A 17,667-nucleotide genomic window follows, 5' to 3' on the forward strand; every position below is an offset into this window, starting at 1 on the left:
CACATACTCACACACACATACTCACACACACATCACACACACACACATCACACACACACTCACACACACACTCACACACATACTCACACACACATACTCACACACACATCACACACATACTCACATACATTCACACACACACACTCGCACACACACACACTGTTCTTCTGCGGCAGAGTCCCCGGCCTAGAATCAGACACACCACGTAGACTGAGAGAAAAGCAGTGACAGATGGGGACCTGTGTGCAGGGCTGGTCCTGCCCACAGAGCTGCCCACGTCCCTCTACAGTCTGGATGCCGACCCACGTTTATGGCCGTGTTTGCGTACACTGGTGTGGACGCTGGTGGGACCCGACTGGACCCATTTCCATCCCAGCTCCAAGGGCTTCCCCTGGCTCCCTCCTCTCAGGAGGGGGTTCCTTTCCTCCAAGCTGAGAGGCCCGCCCTCCACTGTAGTTCTGGTGTGCTCACCTCCCACAGACTCCACCCTCTGGACACTCTTCCGTCCCCACCCCAGCCTCTCTCCTGGCCTAGGCCCCGTCAGGCTTTCTGCATGAATCGCTCCAGAAGCGGAGGCGGGTGGGAAGAGAGTGGTGACATTCCCAAAGTGTCAGCCCAGTGCCATCCAGTCCACACAACAGCCTGTTGCCCCCCGCTGTGCACTCAGGGGGATATAGCTCAGTGGTCGGCGCACTGCTCTTACACAGGGCCCGGGCTGGGTTCCCAGCACCCAGGTGGTGGCCGCTCACATCACCTTCCAGGGACTCCGACGCCCTCTTCTGGCCAGCGTGGGTACTACACACATGTGCTGCCCAGGGCCTCACTGCTGCCACAGCATACAGTGGCTTTTTCTCGGAAGCCACTGTCCCAAGCCATGAAGCAATGGCCCTACCTTCTCCCCAGCCCCACGAATGCTGACAGAGTTCTGAACTTTGGAGGGCAGCGGGATCCCATGTGTGAGGAGCCTTGGTTCTGCTTAGTGACCGAACCTGCTCTTCCAGGATGCACAGTGGTTCTGAGCTAAGGCGCCCACCTGCCTGCCTGCTGTGAGGACACGGGTTCAAGCGCTGGCATGGCAAACAAACAAACCAGAGCCCACGTTTTGTGGATCTGGTGAGTCGAGAAACAGCCGAACAGGGCCTTTGTGTGGGAGACCTACACCCAGCTTCCAGGTCCCATCCTTGGACCCAGTTTCTAGAAACTTCACTGAAGTGAGGTTTCAGAGATGAGCAGCAAGAGGGCAGAGACACATCCTGAGAGTCCCACTTCCCTTCTGCCATCTGCTTTCTGTCTACAGAAATACAGATCGTGTTGAATTCAGATAGTACGAAGCCAGAGGAAGTATTGGGGTCACAGTATGCATAGACTATATGCTTCTCATTAGAAGCCCTTCCTCAAGGCATTGACCTCTGGCCTTCCATAATGTTCCTCAGGATCTGGGCTTGTCAGAACTGACTGATAGAGCTTACTCCATTTGAAGAGGAGCAGTGGGAAAGCACTTGGGCTGGGGTCGAGGCCGATGGCCTCCAGCCTGCCTTTAGGTGATACACACACTTGGGTGAACATCTTAGCTTCTGGGTATCTGTCTTCCCTCCCCTTCTTCACGGCAACGAGGAGCTCATGGCCAGAGATGATGTCACGCCTGTTTCTGGGCCAGCATCGCCTCAGGTGCTGCTGGGGACAGCTGGCCCATGTCAGTAGCCGCAGGAATCCCTTCAAACGCTACATACACGTCAAGCCAGGGGTTAAAGCGCAGGCCTGTAATTTCAGCACTCAGGATGGAGACATGAGGGTTGTAAGCACCTGGGCCAGCCTGGGCTACATGACAGACTTTGTCTCGGGGGGGGGGCTCCAGACATCTACATGAAGGGAAGATGTTTAGATGGGGGAAGAGAAAAGGAAGCCATCCCTTTCCAGGCCCCTGCTGGAAGCCCAGAGCAAAGGCAGGCTCCTGTGAGGGTTGTGTTCAGGACATGCTTTCCAGCCTCTGACACCCGTACTACAGCGAAGAGGGTCTGTCCACGCAGAGCCCTGGGCAGGAGGGGACCCAGTTAGACCCTAGCCAAACTAGAGCAGGCCCCATTGATGGATTCCTGATATTCTCTGTCTAGCCGAGATCCTCAGAGGCTGCCAGCCGAAGATTCTTTCCCATGGGGCCACAACACCGCTTCCGACTAAGCATTATGGAAAGTCTGGCGTCCTCCGATGATATTGATGACTTCCGAGAGGACACAGAGGAAAGGCTCAGGCAAGAGCCAGGTACGATGCATCTGCCCATTCCCCTTTAGTGTAGGAGAAGCTCCAGGGTCCACACGGGACACCGCACTCCCCGGGGCTCACGTTCAACAGAGGTGGAGGACTCTCCCTCGAACCAGCCCAGCGAAGTAGCAGCCATTGTGCAGACAAGGACCCCAAGATCCATCCAGTAATGTGAGAACCAATGAGGCCCCAGCACCCAGGGCCCTGACCGATCCCACCAGCTTCCAGCTGCCTCCTGGTCTGTGGAGGCGGAGCCCTGGGACAGCTGCCCTCCCGTGAGCGTGAAGGGCACGCCTGTGTCCTCCCCTGACTGTGTGGGGTGCAGGTGGGGAGCCTGTGTATTTTCCAGGACACAAACGCACACGTGCTTCAGCTCACAAAGCCACAGGTTAGCTACGAGTGACGTGAAAATAGGGCAGGTCTAGCCTAGTTTAAAAAAAATGGGGTGACAGCAGGGAGGCAGCTCTCTGGTGGGACCTTGCTTGGCACACACAAGGTCCTGGTTCAAAAATAGACCGGGTGCCTTACACGTAGCCCCAGCAATGTGAAAGCTGGAGTGGGAGGAGCCTTGAGCCGCTAAGCCCTGGACTGGCCACAGAGCAAGAGAGTCAGGGGACATGGCTACAGAGGAGGCAAGACAGTGCAGACCTGAGCCTGGACCACGGCTGCCATCACCCAATGGATCAGCCTGCCCGTGGGATGGCAGCATGAAGCTGGCCACACGCATGCACGCATGCACGCACACACACGCACACGCCAGGATCATGGCTCCCGGTGGTGCAGGTGAAGTCACAGACTCGCAGAGACCCACCAGGCTTTGTTGGTTCCTCTTCTAAGCAATGCAGCCGTCTGCCGACAGGCCACGAAGGACCGCCTTCTTCCTCTCCACCCGGGCATCCAGAAGATCCAGTTCGCTGTCCCACACACCCCGCAGTTTTACCTGCGTGTCTTATTCATGTTGTTCGCTTGTATGGAGTGTCTTGTTTGAGACAGGGTGTTGAGGCTGGAGAGACGACCCTGAGGTTAAGAGCGCTTTTGCTGCTTTTCCAGAGGACCTGGGTTCAGTTCCCAGCAGCCACCTTGGGTGGCCCACAGCCTGTAATGCAAGTTCAGGGGGATCCGACTCCTCTGGTCTCTGTAAACACCTGTACTCACACATAATAAAAAGTAATAAAGAAATAAAAAACAAAGCGGGCTCTCACAAAGCCCGGTATGGCTTAGGCTCCTTATGTGTCTAAGGCTGGTCTTGAATTCCGGATTCCCCTGCCTCCAGGACCCACATGCTAGGACCATGCCAGGCCTTGACTGCATATTTTACTTGCTTTATCTATTCAATGGTCATCTGTTGAGGACCTACTGTGTTCTGATTACGGCTCTAGGCAGCAGCCAGTGTGACAGTGCACACCTTTAATCCCAGCAGGGATTGGGAGGAAGAGGCAGTGGGGTCTCTGTGAGTTCAAGGCTAGCCTGGTCTACATGGTAATTTCTGGACCAGCCAGGGCTACATAGGGAAACTCTGTGTCAAAATAAATAAATAATCACATACAACCGAAGACAAGGGTTTCTAGGACCCAATTTATGATTTCATTTCTTTTTTGTTCCCTTCTTTAATTTATATGTATATGCATGTGTCTGACGTGTAGATCTTGTGGGTGTAGTATTCATGGAGACCAGAAGGGGGCACTGGATCGCTTTGAGTTGGAATTAGAAATGGGAGCAAACTGCTTGGTCTGGGAACCAAAATGTGTGCTCCACTATAAGGAGCCTCCTTCGTTCCCACTCTCCCCCGGAGAGTCCCATCCACTGCTGGGATGTGGCTCGTTCTGCCAGATGTCTTGAGTCAGTGCCCAAGCCGTGGATAAGCCTGAGAACCCTCCTTTCTAACTCCCAATATGTCCTGCAAGGGTGGGGCCAGCCTTGATGCCCGCTCCCCCAGAATGCAGCTATCAAGCCTCCATGACGGTTTCTGTCTGTCCGGCTTGCTTGTTGCAGTGCTGCCCACATCCTGGTCCCAGGACGAATCGAGGATACGCTTTAGAGACCACGACCAGGCCATTGGCCCTGATGAAGGGATCCTGGTCGAAAGAGCAACGTTAGAAGACGAGACAGAAGAGGAGGGCTCCCAGCTGGTGGTTCTGGACCCGGACCACGTAAGAAAAGGGCCTAGGGTATTGCTTTTGCCCTGTGCAGGAAGGAGATTACCTGGGGCTCTTCTGCGTCCGGCCAACTGCCAGGGCTGTCTGCTCAGCGGCTCAGTGCTCACTGGTTGGGCCTCCTGTGTTTCCCAGCTGTCCTAGTTTATTTTCTGTTCCTGTGAGAAACACCAGTACCTGGGGGAGGAAAGTTTATTTCTGTTGACAGATAGAGTCCAGCACGAAGGGCAGTTGGGGTAGGAGTTCAAGGCAGGGGCCAGGACACAGGGACTGAGCAGAGGCCGTGGAGGGTGCACCTCCCTGCCTTGCTCCCCAGGGCCTGCTCAGTCTGAGTTCTTACACATTCCAGGACACCTGCCCAGGGTTGACCCTCCCCCCCAGTGGGCTGGACCCTCCTGAGTCAGTCAAGGAAATGGCCCACAGTCTGGCCTGTAGGCCAGTCTAATGGGGGCGTTTTCTCAACTAAAGTTCCCTCTTTTCACACTCTAGTTGTGTCAAATTGAAAAAAACAAAAACAAACGCACCAGGACTCTGCTTTTGACTCTACTGGGTGTTTGGTTTGGTTTTTGAGCCCTGATTATCCTCTGTAGGGGATCTGGGCCCTATCGGATGAGCTAAATCTGGTCTCCGCCCACTTTTTTGTCCTAACAACCAAAACTGTGCCGAGGCTATGCAGGATCCTGGAGGGAGGCAGGCGTAGCGTCACTCTCTCTTCACTGTGTCAGCCGCTGGGTCCTCCTCCCAGACTGCAGCACGGGAGAAAGGCGGATTGGATTTGAGTGACGCAGTTGGGGAGCTCAGAAGGATCCCAGAACACACTGGGAAAATCCTCTGAGCCCTCATTTGACAGCGGTGCAATGGCTGTGTTCATCACCCGTCCTCTCCCCAGCAAGTCCCCTCAGCAGCCACAGCTTCAGCCCAATCTCTGCAGCATCTGGCATGGGCCCAGAGGTGCCTGGGACTTGTGGCTTCCACAGAAAGAGTCTTGGTTGAGAAACCATCTGTGTCTGTCCATACCACCCCCATCCATTCCAACACCTCGGAGACAGAGACAAAGAGAGACACGGAGACAGAGAGAGATGGACAGAGACAGAGAAACAGACAGAGAAAGACAGACAGACGACAGGCAGACAGAACTCGGGCTGAGCACTGCTGCTTGGGACGGGAAAGTGCCTGACTGCTGTGGTTTTCTGTTCTTAGCCCCTGATGGTGAGATTCCAGGAGGCTCTGAAGAGCTACCTCAGCCGGCAGATCGAAAAGCTGAAGCTGGACATCCAAGAGCTGGTGCGTGTGGGGCCTGTCTTCCCCCAGCCTGGTGGGCACCCGCAGACCCACCTCAGTCCTATTGCTTTCTCTGGCACAGGATGTGGCCACCAAGCAGGCCCAGAACCAGAGGCAGGAGCTGGGCGTGAACCTGTACGGGGTCCAGCAGCACCTGGCTCGCCTGCAAATGCAGCTGGAGAAGAGCCACGACCGGCACTCCCTGGCTGCGTGCGAGAGGAGGAGGACGGAGGAGGAGCTGCTGAGGACTCGCGCCCTGTACAACAAGACCTGCATGACTGCCAACGAGGAGCGAAAGAAGCGTAAGCACCCTGAACCCCGAGACTCGGGGCCGTCCCCTAAATGTGTGCTTGGGTGTCACTGGAGACGCCGCAAAGCAACTGCATGAACGGGAAGGGGCCCACCTTTTTTAGGAAGGGAAGGCCCAGCACCAATGCTCACTGACCAGAGCAGCAAGAGCTGAGACCGACAGGGGTCGGGTGTAGAGACTCCAGACAGGAAGTGTGGAAGGGCCGTGGTGGTCCCAAAGGTGAACCCAGAGGACGCAGAGCACGTGGGTGGGGCTCGGAGATGGGCAAGGCCCTGCTCCTGGCACAAGAGACAGCAGTCACCAAAGGGGCTGAGAGGAGGCCAGGTGCCCCGGATCACGGGAGTGGGGTCGGGCTGTGCGTGCCATAAGCGGTGTCCCAGCAGAGGCTGCGCCCCCTCACTGAGCAGAGAGCAGAGGACGCCCAGGGGGCAGTGGACAGGGAGCGGGAGGCCTCCCACCTGGCACCAGTGGCCGCTCATCCTTTACGTGTCTTGATGTCCAAAACTTTCTTTGTCAACTACACTCTGAAAGCAAACAAGACAAAGCAGGCGGCATGCCTGGTGTCTGTCCTGGCGGGGCGTGTCTTGAACCCTGAGGAATGCAGGCGAGAATTCTGTGGCCTTTTCTTTCTGTTTGGGTGTCTCTGTAACAGGGTCCACTGAGACCCTGCTAATGAGCAGATTTGTTTTATCATCGTCATCATCATTTTAATTTTAGGAGGCAGGGTGTTGGGCTCAGGCTGGCCTCAGCTCTGTTGTGCGGGTGGTCACGAACTTCCGGCCCACCGGCTGCCCTCTCCCCTGGGCCGGTGTCACATGCGTGTGCCGCTACACTGGCTATGGGTGCTGGTCTTCATGCATTCCAGGCACGCACTCTACTCTCGGCTACACAGCTCCAATATGGAGGGACCAACACAGGTTTAGTGATACACCGTGTGGTGGCCTGTCGTCCAGTCACGCCCCATCTGCCCCAGTCCCCCGGCAGCGCTGCACTAGGGATTGGGTCCCCAGCGCTTGTATTTTAGGGGGACACACTCAACCCACAGTGTTAACCACGAGCCTCTCCGTACTCACCTCCAAACCAAGAGAGAACGTCAAAGGAAGAACCTGACGTTGAAACGGAAGGCTCCACTCTCCGTCACCGTGGACCCTGGAGCGTGCAGAAGGCACAGGCCGTTGGCCCAGCCCTGCTGTGACACCCCCCAGCAACAGAGGCAAGAAGGAGCGAGCATCGCGCCACACGGCGGCCATGTGCCCCGGCTCTCAGACTGGATGGGCGTCTCTCCCTGCGGGGCTGGGCCACCCCTTAACGCTAGAGCAACGCTCAGGGGCACAGCCGGCAGGGTCATGCAGGAATCCTTCCCGCCACGTTTTCACGGCACGGGAACTCTCGTCACTTCCATGAGCCAGCCGACGAAAGAAAAACACCTCGGAGATACACACCCCAGGGAAGGAAAATGGGTTCCGGGCAGTTAAACTAGGAAATCAATTTGTGTTCACTAATTCTCGAAGGAATGAAAACTCAGAAGAATAATTGACATACTGGCTCAGTTCCTCGCCTGGCAAAGACAAGTTGCCCTTGGCATGCTCAGGGCCGTGTGCGGTGCACACCCTTGCCCACTCAGGTGGGAGAGGGAGGCGGCCTGCTTCAGTAGCCACGCTGAGTCCCCGGATGGGGCCGCCTCATCAACAGACACACAGCCCTTACAGGCCGGCAGGGCTGGGTCCTCCGGGCCGTTCTCTTCCGTGGTGGGTGGAGTTTTCTCCCCCTGGTCGCCTGTGGCCATCCTTCTGTGTCCTAGAGCCGTGCGGCACCGCAGCGACCACGCTTAGTCTCGAGAGCCTCTCTAAGGCCCTCATGCTCGGACGAAGTCACCTCAGGAGGTGCAGTCAGGCAGTGTTTGCAGGGCGCTGTCCCCAGCCGCCGTTTTCGCTTGGAGAAACGAAAAACTCATGAGTGAGGGGGAAACGCTCAAGTTCACAGAATAGAAACTGTCCCAGATAAATCAGACAAAAGAGAAAAGACAGGAGGGAGAGAGGAGACCATGAACTCCAAGCTCCTTCAAGTGGCCTCACACGTGCGTTAGGGGGACAGAAGACGGGATGGGGAGGACAGAGGAAATACTTGAAGACATCACAGGTGAAAGGCTTGCACAGTGGGTTGACAAGCCGTGACCCACGGGCCCACGGGCTCAGCAAAGGCGAAGCCTCAGATGCAGGCGAAGAGCATGGCTCCTCAAAGGCGGGTGACTGAGCCCCGCAACAAAGAAAACGCCAGAGGCCAGAGGCTCCCCAGACTGCAGAGAGAGGCAGGGCACACCTCAAACCCGCTCCAGCCTCCAGCCTCCTCCCATCCTCCTTCCCGGGAAGCCTTGCTGCTACAGCAAGGCTTAGCAGTGTGCTCTAGTGCCACGGGCTTTCCCGCTTTAAACCACCCCCATCAGGGACAGCCTACCCAACAACTGACACAGTTCAGCTTTCTGTGTAAACACACACACACAGGCACACACAGCATAACACCTATACATATGATTAGAAGGATGAGGACGGGGAGAAGACAAGGAGGAGGGAGAGGAAGAGGAAGGAGAAGGAAATTTAAAAACCAGTAAGGTAGAGAGAAAGAGAGGAAAACAGCTGGTCTCTATCTCTAACTTCTACACATGTGAGCACATGTGGTACACACACACACACACACACACACGCACACGGGCACACACACACACGGGCACACACACACACACACACGCACACACACACACACACGCACACACACACGCACACACACACACGCACGCACGCACGCGCACACACACACACACACACACGCACACACACACACACACACACACGGGCAGTCCCCAGTCTAGATGCAGTGCCTACTGCATCTAGAGCACTGGGGAGGTGGTGGAGACAGAGGAGCCGGTGGTTTGAAGCCAGCCTGGGTTATAAACAGACTCTCTGAAAAAAGAATCCGTCTCCATCCGGCTTGGTGCCACAGGTCTTTAACCCCAGCGCTTGGGAGGCAGAAGCAGGGGGATCCCCTCGAGTTCCAAGCAGCCTGGTCCACACGGCCAGTCCAGGAGACCTGATCCATGTAGCAGACCAGGCAGCCGGGGTTACATGAGTCTCCTGTCTCGTGGCAGAGCGCTGTCCCGAGGATCCCCTCGGGTGGGTGCTGCCAGACAGCTCCCTTCTCCACAGTGGCAGGGTCCCCTCGGGTGGGCGCTACCAGACAGCTCCCTTCTCCACAGTGGCAGCCCTGCAGGCGGAGCTGGAGAGCCTGGCCGTGCACCTCTTCTACATGCAGAACGTAGACCAAGACCTGCGCGATGACATCCTCGTGATTAAGCACGTGGTGAAGAAGACCGAGACACAGAAGATGCATGCGGAGATAGAAAAGAAAAAGCAGGTATTCCCATGAGCTGTCGCCGCAAGAGCTCGGCCGGTCCACGGTCCACAGGTGGAGCTCAGCCTTGCTGCTGGCAGAGAGTTGACCTCAGCCGTGGCCAGCTCCTTACTGCCCCTCTCTCTTCCTCAGGACCTGTTCGTGGACCAGCTCACCGAAAGGGCACACCAGCTGGAAGAAAAGGTCTCCCTGTTTGAGGCTCAGTACTTGTCCCAGGCCGAGGACACTCGGATTCTCAGGAAAGCAGTGAGCGAGGTAAGAGAAGCTTCCAAAGCCAGCGGAAGCCCCACCCCTCCTTCGCCTACACCCGGCAAGGCAGGTTCAACAGGCCAACACCAGCGTGTCTGTCCGTAAGCCACTGCCACCAGCCGAGTGTGCAGTAAGTCACCAAGTGACATCAAGGCTGGGCACTGCACACGTGTCCCCTGCATCTGAGCGCACCTGGCCGTTCGCCACGGGGTCCAGGAGACACCCGCTGGGTGATGGGCAGCAGGTAGGTAGCAGGGCCTGCAGGGAAGTCAGAAATGGCATCCTCCCTGTACTTGTGGTGCCGGCAGGTTCTGGCGTGGCACGGAAGGCCTGGCGACAACTGTCTGCACCACAGACAGCGCTGTTTCCACGTAGTGCCTTGTCCCTGCCCTGTGTAGAAGGGGCCATGGAGAAGCCACTAGAGGCCACACCAGGGTCACAGTAACCCAGCAACATCCTGGGGCCTGCAACCAGGAGCAGAGCCGGCACCCCACCCGAGAGTCACCGTGGTGCATGGAGGGGGCGAGCGGGAAGGTAGCCTGAAGTGAGGGACAGGAGAGATGACTCAGTGTGGCCATCCCCCTGCCCGCCCCTTCAGCCTGTGTGTGTGCCCATCTGAAGGTCTGAGCAAAGCCACCATTTTTAAATCTGCACAGCGATTCTTGGGTTTATATGGAAAGCAAATCAGGGGACACCCACGGCTTGTTTGGAAGGGAAGAGTCTGGCTATCCGGTTTCCCAGATGTGAAAGGCTCCCTGGCTATACCCGGGTAGAGGTCGCCACATGCCACAAAGCTGCGGGTGCTGCTGCTGCGAGGCGCTACCAGCCCGGGAACAGACGGGCAAGCCGCTGGGGCTCCAGGGGTCTCCCGGGCAGCCCAGTGGGCAGAGAACATGGCAGATTATTAGTTAGCCGAGGATTGTGTGTTTAGTGGTGCCGAGACCCTCCACTAACCACTTGGAGAAGAGTTTAAACCTTTTCCCATACCAACTACTAAAATAAAGTCCACATGGACTCGGATATTTACAGAGGGGCCAAGGTTAAGAATGGTGGCTGACCTTCCAGAAGAACCAGGTTCATTACCAGAGCCCACGTGGTGGCCCACGACCATCTATAGCTATAGTCCCAGGGGATCCAGTGCCCTCTTCTGGCCTCTTTGGGCACTAGGCACACAGGTCACACACAGACAAACAGGCATGCAAAACACCCGGACACATTAAGTTCGAGGTCAGCCTGGCCTACAGAGTGAATTTCAGGCCAGCCAGTGTCACACAGGGTTATAAAAACAAGCATGGTGGGATGGGTGCTGAGGGAGACTTCCCAGAAGAAACAGTCGTGGGCTGAGGAAGCCTTTCCCACATGGTGCAGTGCAGAGCCGGTTGTATGCACGAGGCCTGGGTTCCATTCCCAGCCCCGCATCAACCGGGCTGATACACGCCTGCAATTCCAACACTCCAAGACAGACGCAGGACTGTCAGGAGCTGAAAATCTTTCTCAGCTGGCCTAGGTGCGAGAGCCCCTATCTCAAGAGGAAAAATGGGGAACCCATAAGGGGACAGGCAGGGAGGCGGAGGGCCACGCCAGGCATGGCCAGCAACAGAAGGAGTTGGGGATTAGACCACAGACAGCGCTGGTAAGTTGGGAAAGCTCAACCTTGGAAGCTATAGAGGAAAAAAAGCTGTCCTTGGCTCCCAGTCCAGTCCAAGGACAAGGGCCGCATCTGGAGCTGGCCTGCTGGATGGCAGAGTCTGAGGTGAGAATGGGGAGTGGGTCCGACCTAGCCAAGCGGTACTCTGCAGAGAAAAGCCCTCCGTTAGTTCGAAAATCACCACAGAGGACAGCCCCAATCACCCAGAGGACGGCCCCAATCACCTCTCAGAGCCCACCTGGTTCCTACTCCTCCCCAGTGGGGCTTACTCCAGGGAAGGTTTGGAAGGGACCAATTCATCCAGAGCCAGGCAGGTTTGTGACAACATGCATAGGGCAGAGAGAAACGCCCGTGGGTTTTGCTCTAGAATGGCAGGTGACCTTTTCCGCGGTCTGTCTCTTGTCTCTTTCTTCTGTTGGTGGCCATGCTTAATCCAGAAGTCTTGCAACTGGTGTGGCCCCAATGCCGGACCCTTCCCTTTACGGATTCTGCTTTTTCCTTGAGACAGGGTCTCATGCACCTTGGCTCAAACTTGCTCGGTAGCTGAAGACGACCCTGGACTCCTCATGACTGCCCATCAGAGTCCCCCCTCTACTTGTCTTGGTGACTGGCACCTTTGCCAGTCTGAGTCCTCAGCTGAGTCTTGGGTCTGTTTGGTTCTCCTCAGCACCCAGACATCGGCAGGCCCACGGCCACACACGGTCACGGTTCATGTGAACCAGTGAGAAACTGAGAAGTGGTTATAGACAGGTTACTGCCAAGCACGGCCCAGAAGGTGCCCAGCCCCGCTTGTGGCTGTCGGGGTCTCAGTCCAGACCCCTTAATTAGTCCACTATTGACTTGCATTCCAAGCTAGTGAGCACAGAGGTGTAGCCAGCTGCCGTGGTGCACGGCTTTAATTCAGCACTCAGGAGGCAGTAGCAGGTGGATCTCTGTGAGTTCGAAGCCAGCCTTGACATCGAGTCCAGGACATCCAAGTGAGTCCAGGACATCCAAGGCTACACAGAGAAACCCTGTCTTAAAAAAACAAAACAAACAAGAAAAGGCAGGTGGACAGCTCCTGGGAAATGACACCTTAGGACAGCTCTGCCCCCCGCCCCCGCAGGAAGGAGCCCTCCCTCTGAACTTCCTTTCCCTTCTGCAGTGTAGGTCTGCGTCCTAGTCCCCAGCACAGAAAGTCGGGCCCTCTTCTCGAGGCCAGATGCCCTCCTGGAGGCCCTGGCCATTCTTGCCTCAGACACCTCCTCCCTGGGCAAGAACTCACCTGGCACAGGGATGTGGGCCCTGTGGCCCCCCCGCCAGCCTGACCTCGGCCCCATCTTGACCGTCACTAGGTCCTGCCTTGGCATCAGTGTGGAGTGTGTGTCCTCTTCTATCTGAGAGAGTCCTTCTCAGCCCCCAGCACTGAGTCCCACAAACTGCCTAGAGGCTCCATGGTAGTCCCAGACCTCTTCAAAGCTGTGTTCCGTGTCCTGTTGCCCTCTGCTGATTTGTGAGGGGGCCAGGAGTGGTGGCGGACACCTTTAATTTCAGCAGAGACAGGGTCTCCGAGTTAGAGGCTAGCCTGGTCTACACAGTGAGCTCCAGGATGGCCAGGGCTACACAGAGAAACCTTGACTCAAACAAGAACAGGAATGTGGAGGAGAGGGGGCCGCAGACGGTGGCTCCTGCCGTTTGCTACTGTGTGTGTCTCACCGTCTCTTGAGGCCATCACCGAGATCGACGCCATCACCATGGAGAAGAAGCGTGTCCTGCAGCAGTGGGCCACCAGCCTCATGGGCATGAAGCACCGGAACGAGGCATACTGGACTGTGCTGGATTCGCTCAGGTACCACCCCCGGGGAGGGGCGCCAGGGAGGGGGCGCCGGAGCCCGGGCTCCGGTCCACACGGGTGCCCTGTGGGAGACGGAGGCGTCCCGTTGCTGGGTAGCAGCTTCACCACCCAAGCAAGGAGCCCAGCCCTTCCTCGATGTTGTGCTTTGTTGTGTCAACATCCCGCTGTAATTCCCACGAAAGGGCAGGTGATGGCGCTGTGGTCAGAGGGTGGTTGTGGCTTCTGGGACGGCGCTGTCTCCCTCAAGCACCCACAGAGGCTTGTGTCATGAGGGAGAGTCTCGGGTGCTCACTGCTAGGTGCTGAGCGCTGGAGAGACAGCTCGGGAGTTAACAGAGCACGCTTCCAGACTGCCCAGGTTCAGGCCCAGAACCCACAGCAGGCAGCAGGCAGCAGGCAGCCCCAAACCACCCAGAATGCCGGCTCCAGGAGACTCAACCCTGTCCTCTGGGCTCCTCGGAGGCCTGTGGGTGCGTGGGTGTGTGGGTGCACACGCACCCGCACACACACACAAATAAAAATAGTTAATTTTTAAAGAATGATACAGGCCGTGGGAGCAGGTGAGTGTAGATGGCCTGCCTGGCGTGCGGCGCCTGGGTTCCGCTCCCTGCACTGGGAACGAACACCTGAGGTGAGTGCAGCTGTAACCTAGCAAACAAAGAAAACACAAGACCTCATTTAGGTGGATAACATGGATTTAAAACACCTTTTTTTTTCAGTCAACAATACTAAGCCAAAGGTAGCTTTGTTGAACTATGCAGGGAAGTTATACACAAAGATTGTTTTCACCTTAAATATACAGGCAGAAGAAGCAAGACCAGCCGGATAGATGCAGCCTGGTTCCGAACACCCCCCCCCTGCACTCCTGCAGGTTGTTGTTGTTGTTTGGTGTGTGTGTGTGTTGAGGCAGTATCTCACTATGTGGCTCTATCTGGCCTCCAAAGCACTATGTAAGCCATGCTATGGAAAATTCAATTTAAAGGGGATGAGGCTTTCTTTTCTCTCCTATCTGACCCCAAGTGAATGGGGCAGAGACCTATTAGATCTATTCAGCAAACGTCTAGATCAGGGCACCATCAGCATGATAGGCGGGTGAACTTTCCAGCCATGCCCGGCCCTTCGATTCGTTCCTTTCTCTTCGTAACCACATCAGCAAAGACTTGTAAACATGGTTCTCCACAGGTCCCATCACTAGTCCTGTTGATACACTAGAAAATAGTTGTCAGGGGCCAGAAGATGCCATGGTTAGCGTGTGTGGCACAGCCAGGTAGAGCTCAAACCCTACTCCCACCCCCAGGACCCAGGTAAGAGAGCCAGGTGCGAGGGTTTTTTGAGGGAGGGTCTCTGTATGTGACTCTGGCTGTCCTGGAGCTTGCTGTGTAGACCAGGCTGGCCTCGAACTCACAGAGATCCACCTGCCTTTGCCTCCTGAGTGCTGGGGTTAAAGGTGTGCGCCTCCACACCTGATGAAATATTTATTTACCTATTTATTTGTTGAGTGTAGGCGGGGTTTGCCGACCCACATGTGTACCATACCCAGAGACCAGGAGGCATCTCATCCCTTGGAACTGGAGTTATGGATGGCTGTGAGCCACTATGTGGGTGCTGAGAATTGAGCCTGGGTCGTCTGGAAGGGCAGCCAGTGCTCTTAACCAGGAGCCCCCTCTCCAGCGAAGGGTGCACACTTACATTCCAAGGACTGGGGAGATGGAGGCGGGAGGATCGCTGGGGCCCCGTGGCCAACCAGCCTAGCCACACCACTGAGCTCCAAGTTTACTGAGAGACCCTGTCTCCAAAAATTAAGGTGGGGCCAGCAAGGTGGTTCAGAGGGCAAAAGGCACCTGTTCCCCGGCCTGACGGCTCAGGTCCAATCCCCAGCTCCCACAGGGTTGAAGGAGATAAATGACTCTCCAGAGTCGTATAACCTGAACACTGCTCTGCGGTGTGCATGCCTGGCCCTATACAAAAACTAGTAACTTCCGGCTTTTAATTAAAAATATAAGCCAGTTGCAGTGGTGAGTACTGGTTGGCTCTGCTGATGAGCCGGAGGCAGGAGGATCGCAAGGTTGAGGCCACGCATTTAGGCCCCAGATGTGCCTCAGTAGAAAGAAGACACAACTAGTCCTCTGACCTCCATACATGTGCCATGACCCACATGCACTCACACACACACACACACACACACACACACACACAATAAATAAATAGTACATTAAAAAAAAACTAGGGTGGAGGGCTGGAGAGACGGCTCGGAGGTTAAGAGCACTGGCTGCTCTTCCAGAGGTCCTGAGTTCAGTTCCCAGCACCCACATGGTGGCTCACAGCCATCTATACTGGAATCTTATGCCCTCTTCTGTCATGCAGGTGTACATGCAGATAGAGCACTTATATGTAGGATAAATATTTAAAAGATAGGGTGGAAAGGGACTGAGGAAGACAGTCATGCTACAAATGCATACGTGTGTGTGCGCGCGCACATACACACACACACTGTACTAGTTGGGTTTTGTCAGTTTGACACAAACTAGAGCCACTGGGAACTGCTGTTGAGGTTCTGCTCCCACGAGATGACCCTGGGCGTATTATCTGTGAACAGGAACTTTTATCCACCTGTTTGAGTTGTTCTCAGAAAAACTGCCTCCTCTGCTAACTGAGGCCTAGTCCTGGAAGCTTTCAGCCTCTGTACAATCTAACTTAGACCTAGAGTGTTTTCAGCCTCTGAGGCTCACTGCTGAACAAGCTCACCCTTTCCTGACCTTACTGAGCTCTGGCTCACACTCCTTTCCCAGCTGATTTATTCAATCTGGCTTCTCTCTTGGCCTCTGGATTGCTCTGCTTGGCTTTAAACTAACTCTAGCAATCTGTTCTAATCTTCTGGCTCCTTCTCATTCTCTGGCTTATATGGTCTTCACCTGAGTTCTCTCTCTGCAACCCGTCTCTCTATCACTGTCCTGGTAAAAAGTGTCTCCTCTCTCTCTCTATTACCCCTTAAGTAGCTTCCCTTTCTTCTCTCTTCTCATTAGAGTTGGATCTTTTCTGCCACTCAATTAGACATCATTTTCAAACATGGGTGCTTCCTTCCACAAACTTTTACCTTCGTTGTTTGGGATTAAAGGCATGTCCCACCACACCTAGACCTAAGCTTTTCTTTGCCTAAAACTTGCTCTATACCGGGCTGGCCTTGAACTCAGAGATCTGCTTGCCTCTGTCTCCTGGATTAAAGGTGTGTCTGTATTCCAGGCAGATCACATAGACCTAGAAGGTCTTTGGATGTGATCTCTTGCCGGAGCAGCCATGCTCTGAGTTAACATTCCTCTACATCTGTCTCTTGATCAGTGACTGATGTGGGCAGGCTGAATCCTGGACCACACCAGCCCTGGGCTGTGTGAGCAAGCAGTCAGCAGCGTTCTGTCATGGCCTCTGCTTCAGTTCCTGCCTGCAGGTTCCCAAGGCTTCCCTTGATGATGAACCTGAAAGCCAAACAAACCTTTTCCTCCCCAAACCGCTTTTGGTCAGTGTTTATCACAGCAACTGAAAAGCAAATTAGAAGACACACAAAATAAATAGCAGTTAAGAGGTGGCACCCAAGTTGGGTGAGGTAGCATACACTTTTAATCCCAGCACTCAGGGAGGCAGAGGCAGGTGGATCTCTGTGAGTTCGAGGCCAGCCTGGTCTGCAAAGTGAGTCCAGAACAACCAAGGCTACACAGAGAAACCCTGTCTTGTAAAACCAAAAGAAGAAGAAGAAAGAGTTGACCCCCAAATTATTTCTCTACGTGTGGAATCCCCTCCGTGAGATCCTTCCGAGTGGAGAACAGCCAGGTGCCCAGGTTCTCGGCTCTCTCCTGTAACCCGCTTCACTCTTCTGGTTTTGCAGGGAGTGTGAGCATCAGGTCAAGTCCATAGACGGTGACATGGAAGCCTATAAGAGGTCCATCATGAAGGAGGAAGAAAAGAACGAGAAGCTGGCCTGCCTCCTGAACCGCTCGGAGACAGAAGCCACGTTGGTGAAGAAAATGACCGTCCAGTGCTTGAACAAGCAGGAAGCCCTGCAGAGCGAGTTTAACACCTACCAGCTGGCCCTGCAGGACACGGAGGAGATGCTGAACAAGGGCTACCTGGTGAGCATGGCCGCCAACCCACAGAGCCATGGGAGGATGCCCGCGGCCACATCCCATGCACAGCTCTTCCTTCTCTGCAGGAACACTCAGCAGTCCTGAGTGAGCTCCAGATAGCCCGGCAGGCTGTCTGGCAGGAGCAGGAGCTACGGCAGAAGACGGACACCGCCATCCTGGACAAGCTGCAGGAACACGGGACGTCCAGCAAGATGACCAAGTACTATCATCACCTCCTTCGGAAGCTGCAGAAGGAGAATACCAACCTGGTAGGTGGGCCCCAGCAGATAGGGCAGACCCAGAGGCCTGTAGGCAAAAGGCTTCTGGGGTGGCCCCTTGTAACCTCATCAAAGCAACACTGTCTATAACTTAATTTTTTTTTTTTTTTTTTTTTTTTTTTTTTTTTTTTTTTTT

General features: G+C 55.2%; 1 protein-coding gene across 3 annotated transcripts in view; it reads left to right on the forward strand.

The window, feature by feature from the left end:
- Positions 1–17,667, forward strand: part of Ccdc40 (coiled-coil domain containing 40) — a 40,176-nt gene that overhangs the window by 7,213 nt on the left and 15,296 nt on the right. For all 3 annotated transcript variants that reach the window (XM_055592548.1, XM_055592546.1, XM_055592547.1), the window contains exons 5-13: positions 2,112–2,259; positions 4,252–4,409; positions 5,613–5,696; positions 5,776–5,995; positions 9,254–9,411; positions 9,541–9,663; positions 13,012–13,133; positions 17,016–17,259; positions 17,340–17,522. In XM_055592548.1, the coding sequence (XP_055448523.1) occupies positions 2,112–2,259; positions 4,252–4,409; positions 5,613–5,696; positions 5,776–5,995; positions 9,254–9,411; positions 9,541–9,663; positions 13,012–13,133; positions 17,016–17,259; positions 17,340–17,522 (1,440 nt within the window). The remainder of the gene's footprint in view (positions 1–2,111; positions 2,260–4,251; positions 4,410–5,612; positions 5,697–5,775; positions 5,996–9,253; positions 9,412–9,540; positions 9,664–13,011; positions 13,134–17,015; positions 17,260–17,339; positions 17,523–17,667) is intronic.

The sequence above is a fragment of the Psammomys obesus genome, unplaced genomic scaffold (assembly GCF_907164565.1).
Source record: "Psammomys obesus unplaced genomic scaffold, mPsaObe1.curated_primary_1811, whole genome shotgun sequence".
NCBI classification, from domain to species: Eukaryota; Metazoa; Chordata; class Mammalia; order Rodentia; family Muridae; genus Psammomys; species Psammomys obesus.